We start from the raw sequence: 17,130 nt of genomic DNA, 5'->3' as shown, positions 1-17,130 counted from the left end.
GGTTTCCAAGAAGGAAATCTCCTAAAGATAATGCGCATAGGTACCTATGGTTAGAGTTAAACCTGGAGAGAACAGTATCGCTCTAAGTTCTGGCTTTGGTTCATTCAGCATTAAATAAAAAAAACGAACCTACTTGAAAAACATGGGGTTTAACAGCCTTTCATAAAGTATTCTAATGGCAAAATTATAGAACACACACTATTCTGGATATGCACTAGTGGACATTCTTCAATTTCTTTCCCAGTATCTTCAGCCAAACACAGTAACTCTTAACATATCTTTTATCCAGTTTCAAACAAGAAATAGACTATAAAGGAAATAATTCCAGAACTTCAAACATGAATTCACAGATTGTAACGTAGGTCAAGTATCATGGATTGTATACAAGTAATTTGATAAATACAAATAAATAAGGACCTGGACTACCTTTGTAGTCTGGCTGTATTTAAGGATTTTTTTAGCTGAACTTGAAGTGTATCTTTACCTTAGAACTTAAAAATTTCACAGAGACGTGGTAGCTGACATCAAATTTAGAAGTTATATTCAGTTTCTGACTGCTGTACTTAAAGAACAGTGCTGATCTACAGAAAAATGAAGCACAGAAGTTCTTTGAGATTTGTATCAGATTATTTTCAAATAATGAAAAAAATCTTTTAAATATTTTCTGAATTCACTGTAGGCACAGAGTGAGAAATTATTTATGATAACAACTTCTTTAACCTATTTAAACTATATAAAGGAAATTCTGAATAGGGGAGACTTACGACTTTGTGAATAATTTAATAGCAAACATTATGATGTATTATTTATGTAGCACCACTGATGCATAAAAGAATGCTCACACATAATAACGGGGTCCCTCTCTTGAAAGGCAGCTAAAGAACTGACCACGTATTTCTCATTCAAGTAAAACTTTCATTGAAATCAAATGAGTAAGGAATGCAAGATCACGCTGTATTAGATCCTTAATACAATTAAAAGTAACAGGCTGAAATTGAAACAGTAAAAACAGGGAAAAATATATGCCAAGTTGTATAATTTTGCATATATTTTTGGCAAAAGAGAAAGAAGAAAGAGAGAGAGAAAGAAAAGAGATTAAAGCTAATAGAGGCTTTACTGTGAAACCATTCCACAAACATGTTTGTCTGGCTTTGTTTCACTCCACAGATATACCACATTCCTTCAAAAATTTCCTAATTTACCCTTACAGGGCTACTATTTTTCTACTATTTCTAGACTCCAAATTATCTATGACTATTAATGAACATTAAATTATCCCCTATGAACCTATATCTAAAATTTTCTAGTAATTATATTGAAGAAACAATAGATGATTAAAATTTAATGAGTTAATCTTCAATTGAATCTGAATCAGCTGGAAATGAATTCTCTAAAATGGCAATTATGAACCTCTTTGTTTATTTGTGAAAAAACATAATAACGTATTATCAGAACAATCTCCTTGGTTAGAATTATCCATGGCTATTTGGTATAACATTTTATGACTTAGTTTCACCAAAGGGAAAAACTGAATAAAGCACATATTTCTTAAAAGAACAAGTAATTTTTACAGCTATATATAAGTATTATGACATAGCTCTTCTAATGCTTCCACCATGGAGATTTCTATTTTTCACAATACCTTTGGCTTGTTGTTTCTTGCTCTTTCAGCCGTAGGACGGATTCTTCAATTTCCTTTCCTTTCCTTCTTAGCTGACTCACAAGCATCTCTCTAGCACGTTCTAGTTCCTCAATGCGTTCCCTTTGGGACTCAATCACAGTCTCCCTGCAAGCACAAGCACCTTACGTTATAAAAACAGCTAAGTATTTAATAAAAGAAAGAAATCAAATGAATATTTGAGTAAAAATTTTAAAAGTGTTCAGCAAAACTTGTATTTTTTTAATGACATGTGTCACAAGAGAGGTTTAAGAGTTCAAGTTACCGTGACAGTAATTAGAGGTCACCCCATGAAAAGATGTGAGTAGTACAATAAATAGATACATAATTCAAACACATTAACAAACACAATACAAACGAGATGATACTCTTAAAATAAATGTTTATGTGGACTGAATAATGTTCAGCAGAAACTAGCTAAAAGCATTGTTTATGGTTTCTTACACTCTATATTAAAATATCCTCCTCCTAATCCATTAGTACCAAGTGTTTTCTGTAAAGGAAACAACCATTAGTAGGTATCAAAAGAATACAAAATCTTCAGTGGACAGAGCAGTGAGAGTAATTTTTAAGCTTTTATTCTGAGTTAGGTAACTTTATCCAAAAAAACCAGATGTGTCTCTAACAGTGGAATTTATCCAGCAAATGCAATTAAAAAAAGGCAGAAAACTATAGAGATCACAGTCTAAATATTTTTTAGTGGCCACAACTTTGTGATTTTTATTTTCTTGACAAGTTAATCTCAGCTATCTTTTCCAGTAACGTTTTTTCTAATGAGAATAAGCAACAATTTATTATTCATTTTTTTCCAATCTAAAGCTTTTGATGCATAAGGTACAGTTCCTCGTTACTTCACACATCTATTGTAGACTTTAAAGCACCTTGAGTTTTTTGGCCACGTGTTTGCTTTTGTACCTGAGAGCACCATTCTGAGCAACTGTGTTTGTTCTTTCCACCTTTGTGAGAACTGAAATCTCTGAAAAAAATGCTATTTGAATGTTTTTTGCATTATAACACAATTGTGAACACCAAGATTCATGGCAGTCTCAATGGACAGCTCCTATTTTCCAAGTCTTCAAAAGTGATAGTTATAGGAGAAATAGCCCTTTCTAGGCTGATCACTTTAAAATTACTAAAGTGGTTTTTTTCCCCCCAATAACAACATTCTATGATGCAAATTATTTTTTTTAAAAAAACCTGTAACTGTTCAGCAAGGGTTACATTCAGACAGGATGCTAGCAAGAGTGCACTTTAAATATTGTTAAATAATTTCTTTATTAAAATCAATTGTAAGAGTACTCCTGTAAAATTATTTCCTATGATCCCACTAAATCTTTGCGTTCACAAAACTTCAAGCACAAAATACATAAATGTCCATTAATTCATATGTTTGTATACTTAGCTTGCCCATTTATTGAAAGCTTAGCATTTACAGATATTGTAGTAAATCTGATTAGAAAAATAATTATGGAAAGAAATACACATACTGCATGTAGTTTTCAGAAAACCAAGTGTCTAAAAAGCAAGTTCCCCTACACTTTGGAGAAGAAGAACGTTCTAATCAGACCTCAATATCTTGAAATTAGATGTAAACTACCTTTTCTGCATCCTATATAACACCTCTCTATTCTCACACAGTCTTTATGTTAAGGATGTTATTAAGAGTTTCCTGAGCTTCAATTTCCGTTAAACTACGTTAAACTGGACTACAACCAACTTTCAAAATGCAGAAGTGAATCAAAATCATTTTATATTACTATTCTATACTGCACTTTTTGCATCTTGTCCATAAAATCTGACCACCTCTAGAAATAAAGCTTAAATGTGTAACACATTCAATACAGTCACTACTTGCATGGGTTAACCTACACATTTCAGGAGTTACGGTGGTAATAATTTTGCAGCTAAGATTCTTTCTGCTTTTGTCAATTTTGTCCAGTAGTAAGCTAGGCAGCATTGCATCCTAGCAAAAAGAGAGCCTCACCATTGAAGATCAGTTTTAACTTCCAGCCAAATTCTTATGTAGCTACATTTTGCATTCTAAATTCCTGATCCTATGTTTTCCTTATCTTAAAACACTTCTGCATTGTTACCGGTGTTAACGGCTGTCAGATCCAACAACTTCACTTTATTTTCTGAAGTAAAAACTTGTTAAAAAAAAATATTTTTTTTCCTTCAAGAAAACCACAAGTTTTAACCATTTTAATGGCAAAAATTAAGGAATATAAAAATCATACAAATTTCTTATTTCAGCTCTTGGATCCTCAAGCAGACTCTCCCCATATCTTGGGAGCACAGGGTTAGGTGATCTCACTTCTAAATCCTGAAATCTCATTCCTGAAAACAAAGAAAAGATAAATTTTTGTCATGCTGAATGAAAAGCATTTCACAAAACAACAATCTCTACACAGCACAAACACTTACAACCCGTATATAGATGCCATAAAAAGTACTTTTACATCAAATTCACATGGAAAGAGATAATTGAAGTATCTACAACATAGCTGCTGTAAAATTTGAACTATGGGTAATACAGCATGAGAAATGTACAGTTAAAGAGAAATGCTAAAAATGTGTCTTGAAATGTCTTCCTTAGAAGATTTTATTTTTAAAGACAGAACAGAGATGGTGCCTTTAAAGAACAATATCAATATTGTTAAACAGACACATGGACTCATAATCACTTTTTCCTCTGACAGCACTTTCTTTACAAAATCATGAGTCTCATTTACCTAGACAAGCAATTACAGGACCATTTTTAGCAGCAGTGCAAATAATTTCCTTACATTCTTTAGAAGCATATCAAGTCCCTGATGAAAAAGAAAAGTGAGAAATTACCTAAGGAAGAATAGTTAGTTCAGGAGTAAAAGTAATGGTTTCTCCAAATCTTTCTCCTTCTTCTCTTTCTTCAGCAAGAAGAAATTAATGAAGTTTTGAGGTGGGACCAAACTATGCATTAAATTTCAAACACAGCATTACAGCTGCCATCCCTCAGTCCCCAAAATTGAGTCATTTAGGTTCAAGGTACAACGATACCAGCAGGTTCGCAAAATGACTGAAAAAAATTTACCTACTTTGCATTTGTGCTGACTTAATTTGATCCATTTATATGTTTTGAATTTTGATCTTTAAGTATTATTTTAAGGTACTGGTAATTATGCTGTATACATATGTTTTTATATACCCCTAGAGTATATATTTTTTATTTATTTTTGTTGAAATCATGATATATCTTAGAAGGTTGTACTCAATAAAGAAAGTAATGAGACAAACCAGTGAGCATTTAGTGAACATTCATACACATCTTTTGGAGCGACTTGCTATGGTACCTGTAAACCAGCCAAACACAAAGCAGATACAGTAAGGTGTATTTATTATTTGTGGATTCTTCTTGCCTCTTCATACCCTGGAGACAGCTAAGCTCTCCTGAATTTTTCCAGGCACTATTTTTGGAGAATTGCTCCGTGTGTTTTCTGATCTGCACTAAAAATATTTTGAGATTCAGCCTCATAGTTCTACAGAGCAATCTAAGAGTCCAGCAGCCATTAAAGATAGGAGGCATATACCCAACAGCAGACTGCTAGGTTTATAATCATTAATCAAAAGGGCAGGGTGAGAAAACATACAAGAGAAAAACATGAAACAGCCCATGCTAACGAATAGTACAGAACATATTCTCTGACCTTCTGGAAGACACCACCGTGTCCAAGTTCTGAGTATTTGTTACTAGATTCTTAATAATAGTCTTCACCTTAGAAAAAAAGTGTTCAAGAAATTGCATGTTCATAGCACTCAAATTATGAGAACACTTCTGGTTTGGACAAGGTCTTAGAACCGAGATAGGCACACTAGAACTTCTGTGAAATTTCTCAACATTATTATCTGAACCGAATGTTCTGTGGACAACTTTTGCTTTATTTTTTTTTTGTCCTCATGTTCTCTTTAGTTTAAAAAACACTGCCTCAATCAACATGGCCCCAGTCTTAGTTCAGCACAGGATGTCTTTGATCTGAATCTGTTCCTATGCCAAGAGAAGTCCTTGCAGCACGCCATTTTAATGCTTGATGTTTAATCCTTGAACCAAGTTGCCCTTTTCTCTCTGCTAGCACTAAGCCTGAATAAATTTATTACATTTTTACCCTACTATTGCATTGTTAAAACAAACAAACAAAAAATTGATTTGGGAATAAAATTGCCTAATTCATGACAAAGGGTGACAATGTAAGTGTATTTAAAATGTCAAAACTTTCACTATTGAAATTAAAAAAGCAGAGTGGCAGAGCCAATTGCTTTTTATTACCTGTCTAAAAACATAATAATTGTTTTTGTTTTCATACACCTGAATAATCAATGTAACCAAAAAAAGAGACTGGTGGGAGGGTGAGATGGAGAAAAAACACAACATAACTGGCTATCAGCCTGATCTGTAGCTTGAAGAAGTTAAGGAGACAATTCTGCTGACTCAGTTTTGAATCAGGGCCAACATAGCTGCATTTTTTTTAAAAAACACATTATCTGCACTGTGTATGTTAACTGAGTACAACTACCTCTACAAATGTTGCTATGAAAATAGAAAGGGTTTAGAGTGTAATTTCCAAATGTAGGTACCATAAATAAAGGACTGAGAGTACGAGTGCCTTAAGCAGTAAGTCTTGACAGTAAAAAGCATCATTAAAGAAGGCTGCATTGTGGTATGTGCTTTCGAAAGTCCGCACATGTAATAGATTTTTCAAGTTTGCAGTGTTGTGCACACATGTATCGAGAGACGAGAACAAACCTTGAAATTAATAAAGGAAAAACATGTGCAAACAAACTACAGATGTAAAACTTTGTTATAACATGACAACACTAAATTTTTTCATATACTTCTTTTATAAGCCTTTAACATGTAGAGAAGTTATACGAGGGAAGTCCCATGACTTAACTACTAGAAGACTCGCTTGATAACTACTTTATTTACAAATCTGTACTTTTGTTTTACCCCTACCACTGTGGATTCTCAAAATAAGGATTTCAAAGGCAAACAAATTATCATGAATGCTATAAATAAATACAAGAAAAGGGGGGAAGAGCAATCTTTCTGCCTACAGGTACTATTGCCCACTGCTGAACAGAAAAGAGGACGTACTTGCTACAGTGAAGCAATAATTAGGGCTATCTGTATAAACCGCTACTTTTAGTAAAGGTGAATTATACCTTTCTTGGCGTGCTCCGGCATGCCAGCAGCCTCATTTACTTTTTTGAGACCAGTGTTTATACGAGATTGAACATAGCTGTACGGACAAGGCCTATGGCCTTGAATCTGGAGCTGCTGTTTAGTTGAAATGAGTTTGCTGCGGAGGCTCTCGTTTTGTTTCTCAAGCTCACGGACTCTCTCTTGCAAATGCTCAATCATTTCTTCCAGCTCCACAGCCTGACCCAGCCGCTTGGGGCCGCCACCAACCTGTTCAGACCTTTTTTTATCATTAACAAGCCGTATTAACTTGGTGGCCATTCTGGGGAAAATAATAAAAAAAGATGAAAAAGAATGTGAAAAGTCAGCATAAAAAGCATTCTGTTGAAAGGAACATAATCACTGTGAAGACTTCAGCGTAGAACCTGAATAATAAATTTCAGGTTTTGATATAACTATTACTGCCTGTGAAGAACTCTTTGAAGATAATTGAAACCACTGTGCAGCAATCTGCTTTATAGCACTGACAAATAACAGTTTCCTAAGGCTTATCATTTAAGGTTAGTAAAGGGAGGACACATATTTACTCCATATGCTGCTTAAATGTAATTTTTAACGCATGACCTTATATAGGAACCTCTGCATGCTGTTAAGTAAAGTTACAGATTTGGGATGTGGTGGGGCAAACTATAAAAGCTACAGTTCCACAAAACATTCAACTATTGAAAGAATGCTAGTAATATGCAACATTCAAATGATATATAATTTCTAGTATTTTAGGATTTCAATATATATTTCAGTTCTAAAGCATCTAAAATATATAGGTGGAGATACTGAAGAAGGTACTCCAAAAAAAAAAAAAGACTTAATAGTTCTCATTACCATACTCAATTTTATACTTGGTAAATATTACCCGTGTGCTTCAGAGAAGGAATGGTTAGCTGAAGAATATAATTAGATACAGAGAGTATGGTTTTCATCTATCTTTAAAAGGATACAAATTTTGCTTTTGGCATCTCAAGAGTTGTACCTTTGATTTCCTTTAGTTTTGATAAACATTGGTAAGATAGAACAAAAGGCAGAGAGGGCACATGGAGGTGATGTAATATACAAGAACAGAAAACATACCCAGCAGCGAATGGAAAAAACTTGGCATGTAAAGAAAGAAAAGGTGGCTTTGATGAGAAAGACAAGTTCAAGACTTTACAAAATTGGTCGCACATCTTCAAGACCTGTATCTAGTTTACAGGGAATCTATTTTTGCAGGCCCAGAAAGAAAACTGAAAATAAGGACACACTTCATTTGTTTAAAGGGGCTTGTTTTATTTTTGTATACTTATGGACAGAAGCTTCTACTTAAAAGAACAAAAGTGAAGCAAAAAAAATCCATAATAACTTTAGGATGTCACAGAATGTTACTTGCCTGTAAGCGGGTTTTTTGTTTATTTGGTTTTTTTAAATTTACTTCTACTGCAAATTCTTTCCAAACTTTTTGTTACAAGGGTTTTGGCATGAGGGATGCTGGGAAAGAAATTTAGCTTGAGGAGTTAAGATTTTTGTCTGGTAATCTAGACAAACACTGTATTTTTTTTTTTTCTGTGTGCCTTAAAATATTCATTCAGGTATTCCAATTTGGGCCTTTGTGTAATTTTACCTAAGCGGATGATGAGTGCATTTGATAAGTCATCTAACAGAAACACAGGAAATGCTATTTGGAATAAGCAAACAATTCATTTGTTCCACCATCTTGTATTTGACAGTAGCCTGACAGAAAATGTGGCAGTTACATCATTCTGATCAATTTGATCCTGACTCACTCAGTACTGAGTCAAAAGGAAAGAATGTTTTTGACTTTAGAAAGGTATGAAACAGTCCCATCTACAGAGAGCTGATCATAATTATACAGATATTTTAGGATTAACTAGACCATAGAAGGCTAGAGGCTAGTCAACTTCTTGGAGGACAGAGAAGGACAAAAAAAGGGGCAGAATCTCTCTGGATAGGCCATTCTGATTCTACGATGAAATTCCTGATGAATAATTAGGCTTCTCTAACCTCTTTTTCAATTCCCTGAACTGAATATATGTATTTGTTATATATACGCGCTATATTTGTACACAGATGGCAGAGCTATGAACCCAAGGTACCAATTCTGAAGTAGTGGATAGCAGGTGTACGTGGACATCTAATACTGTCCACTGCAAAAAAATATCCCACGTGCCACAGAGACAACCAGAAATCAATACAAAATGAATTCTAATGAGTGATTTTTGCTACTGCTTTCAAAAGTGCTCTGAGATAAATCAGCATAATTCTTAATCTGTTGGTAATGCCTTAAAGGACAAAAATATTATTCTGAGCTAACATAAAAACATTGAAAGTCATACCTTTTAATTTTCTCCTCTTGCTTATTTGCATGCTGCTTGAGTAAGATGTTCTCATCACGTAAACGAAGAAGTCTGTCTTCCAGTTCCTCTCGACCGATTCGTGATACAGACTGTCGTGCTCTAACATTGTGTGTGGTTGATGATTCTACCCAAACCAAGACAACTTTAAATTACCTTCAATACATTCAACAACACGCAACCCAAAGTCTAACTCATTTTGAAATACCAAAAAAAATAAGAGAAAGTTTTCAAGTAATTTGATATTTTACACTTGTTTGAGTCTGTTGATTAATTTTTTTCAGACTTAGTGGCATATTAATCGCTTTTTGCCTCCCTCTTACAGATAAAAAAGCAATTCAAATGATACAGAAAACTGATTATCCACTAGACAACACAAAGGAAATAGTTTAGCAAGTAACCAGGTACTGTCAACCATACTACTTAAAAAAAAAATAAGATGATCATTACCACAGAGATGCTTTCTAATCTGTTTCAAAGTTAACATACTGTCTTGAAGCTTGAAAAAACTAACTCATAATTCTGTAAATTTACTCAGATACAAGACTAATCCCAGTAGTTCCATTCTAATAGCAACTGAGTAACATATCTGTATTGCATAGTACTTTTGGTTCCCATTTTGTTAAATAGGACTGGCCTTGTCCTCAATTCAGAAAAAAAAAAGCCTCTCTCGTTCTGGAATGATGAACGTTATAGCTTAATGAGATTTCCAGTTTTTAGCACTTCACATCAACTCCCCTCTTATAACAAGCAACACAAAGACAGAATGGGTCACAGTATCTTCCAGAATTTAACCCAGATTTTGAATGGTATTTGAACTTGATTTTGTGAGTGCAAATGTCAGAAACATTTTCAGAAAGAAACTAAAGAAGCCACTGATCAAAGTCTGTAACTGTAATAAATAGCAGCTGGTACAAACCTTGCAATCCTCCAATTCCAGCTAGGGTTAGACCTACATCTCTCACAGGCAGGTCCCCCACAGTTTCATCAGCTGGGACAGACATGGCTTATCTATGGATAACAAAATTCAAATGAAAACCTTCGCCATCTGTAACTTCAACTGTGAGACAAGAACGAACTACAATACATTATATAAAATGAAGGAAAAAGTAATGACAGATTCACTGAAATGACAGACTCGAACATTACTATAAATGCTCCTATCTCACTTGTATCACCCAGAGGACAATCTAAACTTTCAAGTTAAACTTTATGTCAGTTTTAATCTGTGCACAAAATATGACTTCTTTGCTATGCAATAGCTCTGATTTTACTGAATGTATGTCGAAATACCCTTTTTAAGTTCTAGTTCTGTTGTCTTCAGCAATTGTTGAGCTAAGGACATATGTCTAAGTGCATGTGGGAGAGGGACCTATGGGGGTTTTTTGTGTTGTTTTTTTAACTGTTTATTTGGGTTTTTTAAGACAGGTCAAAGCTTTAGGCCTCAACTGGTAGATGCGTAAATGTCATCTTCCACATTTTGAATGGTACTCTCTGAAACAGAGGTGCTAGCGGTTACGAAGTCATTTCAGCATTGCCTACCATTCTCTTAGTCTTCTTTCAATCACTGTCATATGAGAAATGACTTTCTAAGCTAGAGACACTCCTATGAATGATTCTCATAAATCTCAACACATTTCTTTCTTGAGGCAACAGAAAGCTTATCTACATGACAAAGTGAGATTAGGAAAGTATTAATGTGAGAGAGTAGTACATTTGTTTCAGCGTAATTTATGAAGATACTTTTTAACAACTACTGTTTCTTTCTTCTCTTCCAGTGCAGAAAATTAGATGTTGGCCATAGAGTCAAGTAAGGCTGAAATAGCATGGTAAGAAAGATATGAAGTCCTTTAAACAGTCTTCCCGCCCCGCCTTGTTACACTCTTCAGGTGATGCAAGTCCTTAGTGAACTGAAAAACATCTAGCAAAGCATTGGGAAATTAACACTGACATTACTAAAGACCTGTATCAGAGGACAAAAGTGACAGAGTACAACCCACAGACATTCCATGAAGTATCTGTGAATTCTATCATAGCCAAAATACCTTTCTTCTACCAGTAAAGTTTTCTTTCATAAACAAGTCTCCTTATGGTTTTGTCCAAAAGGAATGGAAAGGATAATGGAAGTTTAGTGTCCATCAAGTCAAGCTTGCTTTCAATCTTATGGGTTTTTATCATTAAATTTTAGGATAATGTGTTATTTCCAGCTTTCACTGTTTATAACAACCTGAACACATTTTTCTTTTGTGTGGAACAAATGTTTCCTTGTCATGACTGTTGAAATGCCTGAACAGATGTACACTTTTACATTAGCAATAACGTTGCAGTTTCAATGCTCTCAGTCACAGAAATAGAGAATAATACTTCTTGATGTTGAGGTTCATGGCATGCAGCTGTAGTAATCAATGGCACAATCCTAATGACAGATACTTATCAGCTGGAATCTAGCTCCTCAGTGTTCTCAGCTCTTTTTGTGTTATTCACACAAATGCCTCAAAACTTTTTTGGTAATTTGTTAAATTAGCACTATCTGCAGTCATTGACTTCACTCACATGTAGGTTCATTACTACAGTCATTATTATATGTCACTGTATCAATATCACTACAGCAACTGAGATTACAGTGAAACAGAAACCTTTACCTCCAGATGATCAATCCAAATTTGGTTCATGATTGTAGCAAGGGGAAGATGCTACCATTATATGTCTTTTTAGAATGTGGTTGTCTCAGTCTTCACAAATAAAAAATGACAGAATTTCTTGGCATATTTCCGAGAGGTCAAGAGCTAAACAAATATTTTATCAGCACGGCTTCACAATGTTTGTGATATATCAAAAATCAAGCTTCAAAAACTCTAGCACAATAATAGGCACATGTAAGTGTTACTGTTTTTCACTATTTGACACTTGCTAAAGAAACTTTGCTATGGACATCTACGTGTTATTTTCAGTGTGAAAGAAACCCATTCACTTAAAAAAAAAAGACAAAACAACATATGCTTCTCCCTCAAATAAACAAACAAAACCCCCCTCGTCAGTAGCAATCCATTACTGGCTGCAGGAAAAACGCAGAAATATTTAAGTTGTAAGCAAACAAACATAGCAGGGCTCTACATGAAAGCCAGTTTTAACTGGCAACATGACACCACTTGAAGACAAGTGACAAAATACATGTGCTATAAAAAAACTTAGGTGAAATTTTCAATAGTGAAAGGAAGAACTGGTTGTTTCATTTTCATTACAAAGTGATGGAAATTAAGTATTCAGCTTGCTTCTCTGTCCTGGGCCATAGTGAAAAAAAAAAATCAACTGTTTTTAGGAAAAAGAGTGGTTTTAGACAGAAATAGTACAAACCTGCCTCCTGGTTCTAGGGAGGCAAAATATAACTACAGTTTTAGAATTTGGCCTGGCAATTTATTTCCGTCACTAGTAATATGAGAATCACCTATGTCTTTAATAAACACTAACAACCATCCTTTATGTTTCTTCTCTGAGAGAGGACACTTCAAACAGCAAATCATGTGGTGCATATGTTAGTTACTTTTTGAATATTACAGTGTCAATCAGAAACACTTAAACAAAATTACTTTCCTTGAAGTCAACAGTTCCAGCATTATTTATAAAAGCATATGAGATATGTCCACATAGTTCCATATTACTTCTTTGGAAAGCATTTCCAAAGTGATTAAATCTTACAAAATTGTACAGCAACACTGCTACAAAAGCCATTGTACTTAAAAGTCCAGCATCTCCTATAACAAAGCATAATAAATCAAAAGAGATATACATTTGTATTTGCATCTGGACAGATCCACGTGCCATGTTGAAACTCAACAACTTAAAACAGTTTTTATTTCCAAGAAAGGTTATGCTAAAGTCATTCAACACTTCTTGTTCCTAAAAAATAAGAAAAAAGAACTTCACATACAAAGAGAGAAAAATTTTCCATGTGTCTGGGATTAACCTATAAGAATTTCAAGTTTGGTATAAGCAAGAATTTTAGATATAGTTACTGAAGTTAAAGAAACGGTAACTTTCTTATACACTGCACTATATAGTTACTGAAGTTAAAGAAACCGTAACTTTCTTACACACTGCACTATTTACAAAACTGGTACTATCATTACCAGTATCTGACAAATTACTACCAAAAAAATGCACACAAGTTTGCAGTATTATGCAAGACCTGACAGTAATGAGCATAAATACTTAAGTATCAAAGCTCATGCTTTAAGTCCAAATTCTTATACAACTCACAGAAGTGTACTGTTCTCCCAACATCTTTCAAATGTAGCAAAACTGAGGAGGGATTACTTAAATTTCCAAAAGTTCTCAGCCAGAGGGGCTAGAAGGGACAGTTTCTAGTGAAATCTAAAAAATTACAACACTTTCTAAATCCGTGTTGAAAGAATTAAGTATTTCATGAGTCTTGGCCATGACCAAGATTATGCTTTTCTTACAAAATCCCACCCCACCTCTGTGGTAGAGGGAAGGAAAAAAAAAAAAAGAAGAGACAGACCACCCGTCTATCTTAGCCTATCACAAAGTATTTCCAGCCTACGTTCTTCCTCTATTGATTCCTTAAAGATAAATGTATGCACTCTACTGGGCTTGTCATCTAAAATAATCTCATTCATTACTTGGTAGGAGTATACACACATATCGTCTTTCAAACATCATCTGTTGCAGTATTGTGAGTTTCAGGAGGTGGAAAGAAAAAAAAAAAAAGAAGATATGGAAGATATTAGGAAAGATCACCACATCTTGCTGTAGTCTGAGGGAAGAAACATCTCCCGACCTGCAAGTCCTGCTGCAGCACAGCAAGAAATGAAAACAACCGTGTCTTGCCTACAACATACTTTAGAAGCGCTTTCCAAGTTTTCCTTCAGCTCCGTCAGCTCACAGGGCTGCGGGGGGCAGGGAGGAGAGGCAGCGTCTGCCTCAGGGAGGACCGCCTGCGCTCCCGCTTTTTCCCGCCCTCGGGCACAGGCACACAGCTGCCGCTTGAGTCCAGCGGCCCTTCTACACACACAGCTGAAGGGGGTTACAGGGCTAATGTAAAAAAAAAAAACAAACAAACCAACAAAAAACAATCTGTGAGGCACCCTGCTTTTTCCCAGGAGCTGGGAGGAACGGGAGGGGGGAGGGAGCCTCGGCCGTTTACTATTCATAGCATCAAATACACGTTCCTTTACTACCTTGGAGCTTGGAGTGAGAAGTGAATGTTGCATCTGCCTTGTAACAGCGCTCTGCACAAAAATACATTTCATTTGATATCTCAGTTTCTGTGAGATTAGGTCGGAGTTTACGGGGGTGTATATTCAGAACACCTTGGATTTAGATTCAGGGTTCCTTGGCTGTTATATATCCCAAGCTATTTTATTACAAAAAAAGAAAAAGAAGAAACTGTTGGTTTCCCAAATGTGTGAATGTTCCTGTGGCTACTCCTGTGGTGCATGTGCAATTTAAGTACTGCTGCTTCTCTTCACGTTTCAGTGAAACGCAAGATAGCAACTTCTCATAGATTAGTATTCTTGAAATAGAATGCCTGTGACTTCATTTGTTGCTGGAAAGGCACTAGTGCTGCATGTTTTGTTGGTGGACTCATGAAGAAGACATTGGAGGTCTCTTTATGGTATTAGAATATTAATGACTGGAAAACATGTTAGAAACTGTATTTCACATTTAAGATACGAACAGAGGTTGTTAGGTTGCATCTCTTACCCCTTTCAAGTAATTAGTTCCTTAGAATATACAGGATTCTTTGGCTTAAATTAGTTTCTTTTACAGTGCATAAGGGAATTTCTTAAAAAAACAACCAAAAGAGTCCAGCTAATGAAAGAAGTGATTTTTAAAATACCAGGTAATTCTTGCATAGTTGAGTTACATCTTTGCTAAGCATGGTAGTAATAAGAAAACTGCTTTAATTATAAATAAAAGGATTGGTAGGCAGTAACCCTCGCGGCCGCGGAGGGCAGCGGCGGGGCCGAGCCGCGCCGCTCTCCCTAACCCGGGGGTCATGGGGTTCCCCTCTCCCTGTAGAGCAGGGAGCCTCGTAGGGCTTTATCAGCGGCTAATAATAAAGTGTTTTTTTTACCGTCTGGACTTGGATGTTGTAGTTTAAAAGGAAGTCCTACAGAGTTATATGAGAAAATCCTATCTTTGGTTTTGTCAGTACGTTCGTAGTGAGGTGGTGTGTTACGTAACCACACTTTTCAAATTTGAAAGGACTCTTGCTCTACTGCAAGCCTAAATAAACATTTTTAATGATGTTTTTCTGTTGGTAATGCGTTTGGATGCAGTGCTGTTGCATGCTTATATGGAAGATGTAATTACACTGTTTGTATAAGCAGACAGCACTGCGAAATGTTTTGCTGTTTCAGGTGCCTTTGAAGGACTTGTTTCTACCAGGTTGTACAACGTTTGACTGCAGCTCTTGACGGTTGTTGTGCCTCTGCTGATTTTGTTTACAAAACAGTGGTACAGAAAAGCGGTAACTTACTTGTTTGAAAGCATAGTGCTGATTTTAGCGATCTTGATGAAAGGAAGGCTAATTCCATTATGAACTTAGAAAAAGCTTTCTAAGATGGTAATCTGGTTCACCTCTCTGCATATAGTACATGCTGGTTTTGGTATTGCTATTAATTTATTGTTTAGCATTAAAACTTATTTCACTACAGGGGAAGGGAGAAGGTCTGACCTAAGTTTGCAACTAAATATTTTTGTAGGAAAATAGCTTTAAAGCGTGCTCACAGTAGTAAGACTCTTAACAACTCTTTAAGGCCAACCCAGTCATTTTGTAATTAGTCTTTCTGCTATCCCTTGTCGCTGAAGGACAGTAACTTCAGTGTTTCTGCTCTTTCTATTTGTGTGAAAACAGGTGCAGATGTAAGGTGTTCCATCTAATCAATGTAATTATGTTGTAGGAAAAAAAACCCACTCCATACCTTTTTTAGACTGTATATTTATGCTATTCATCCAAGGCTGGGTTAAGCCTTTGTCTTTGCAATATGTTCCAAACATATTTGGGAATCATTTGCATTAGGAGATTAATTGCCATTGATAAGAAAATAATGCAAGCATATATGTGAGGGAGTAAGAGGATAGAACTGTGAACTACACTGGCAGAGGTTGTAGGAGGACAAGGCACCTGAGAAGAGGTATCAGAGGAGTGATGCGTAAGAAAAATGAAAGGAAGCCAGAGTGAAAGAATGTGGCCTTAGACACACCTAGATGTTGTAGGAGCACAGACATGGAAGGATGAAAATTAAGAAGAGATCCTTGTGGAGAATTTAAAGGTCTGAATACTTCTAGGATGCCTTAGGAGTGTGTTGTAAGTTGGGTACTACTTGAGAGAAACTTTCTGTATATTGAAAGTGAAACAAAAAGAGCCTGTAGAAGATTTTAGAATAAAGGATGCTGAAGGAGAAGGCAGCAATGGGAAGAGGAGAGATTATACAAGAAGAAATGTATGCATTCTTTTCATGGGACCACCCTCATACTGGTATTATTTCATACAACTTAATTAGAAACGTAATCTTTGCGATCCTGGCACTATGCCAGTTCACCCTTCAGTCCCTAAGTTTAAGCATTGTTTGCTTATGTTGCTCACCTAAGAAATGCTGAAGGGAAAGGAAGTGTGTACTTACTGTAGTAGTTCTGCCAAGACTTCCATTTAGGTCCTGATCAAAATATTTCATAGCAAACCAAATATTAGTGAGGTTAACCCGACCTCTTCTGGAGAGTAAGATTTATGAGGCCTACTAATGAGAGGGAAGTGGTTGGATAGAGAAGCTGGTTTGGATTATGTATCTTCTGGCAGTGTCTCCGTTCTGGAGAATTAAATCCTGAATAAAAGTTCTTGTTTTGCTATA

At 35.5% G+C, this 17,130-nt stretch overlaps 1 protein-coding gene across 1 annotated transcript in view; it reads right to left on the bottom strand.

Annotated features, from left to right (window-relative positions):
- RPGRIP1L (RPGRIP1-like) overlaps positions 1-10,260 on the bottom strand; it is a 71,595-nt gene extending 61,335 nt beyond the window's left edge. Inside the window, exons 1-5 of the mRNA XM_009885058.1 lie at positions 10,176-10,260; positions 9,239-9,383; positions 6,875-7,173; positions 3,916-4,015; positions 1,643-1,786 (exon numbers count right to left, since the gene is read on the bottom strand). Coding sequence (XP_009883360.1) covers positions 1,643-1,786; positions 3,916-4,015; positions 6,875-7,173; positions 9,239-9,383; positions 10,176-10,260 — 773 coding nt within the window. The remainder of the gene's footprint in view (positions 1-1,642; positions 1,787-3,915; positions 4,016-6,874; positions 7,174-9,238; positions 9,384-10,175) is intronic.
- Between the last annotated feature and the right edge of the window lie 6,870 nt (positions 10,261-17,130).

This window comes from Charadrius vociferus, unplaced genomic scaffold (assembly GCF_000708025.1).
Source record: "Charadrius vociferus isolate BGI_N301 unplaced genomic scaffold, ASM70802v2 scaffold475, whole genome shotgun sequence".
In the NCBI taxonomy this organism is placed as follows: Eukaryota; Metazoa; Chordata; class Aves; order Charadriiformes; family Charadriidae; genus Charadrius; species Charadrius vociferus.
This window is presented reverse-complemented; position numbering and strand designations above follow the sequence as displayed.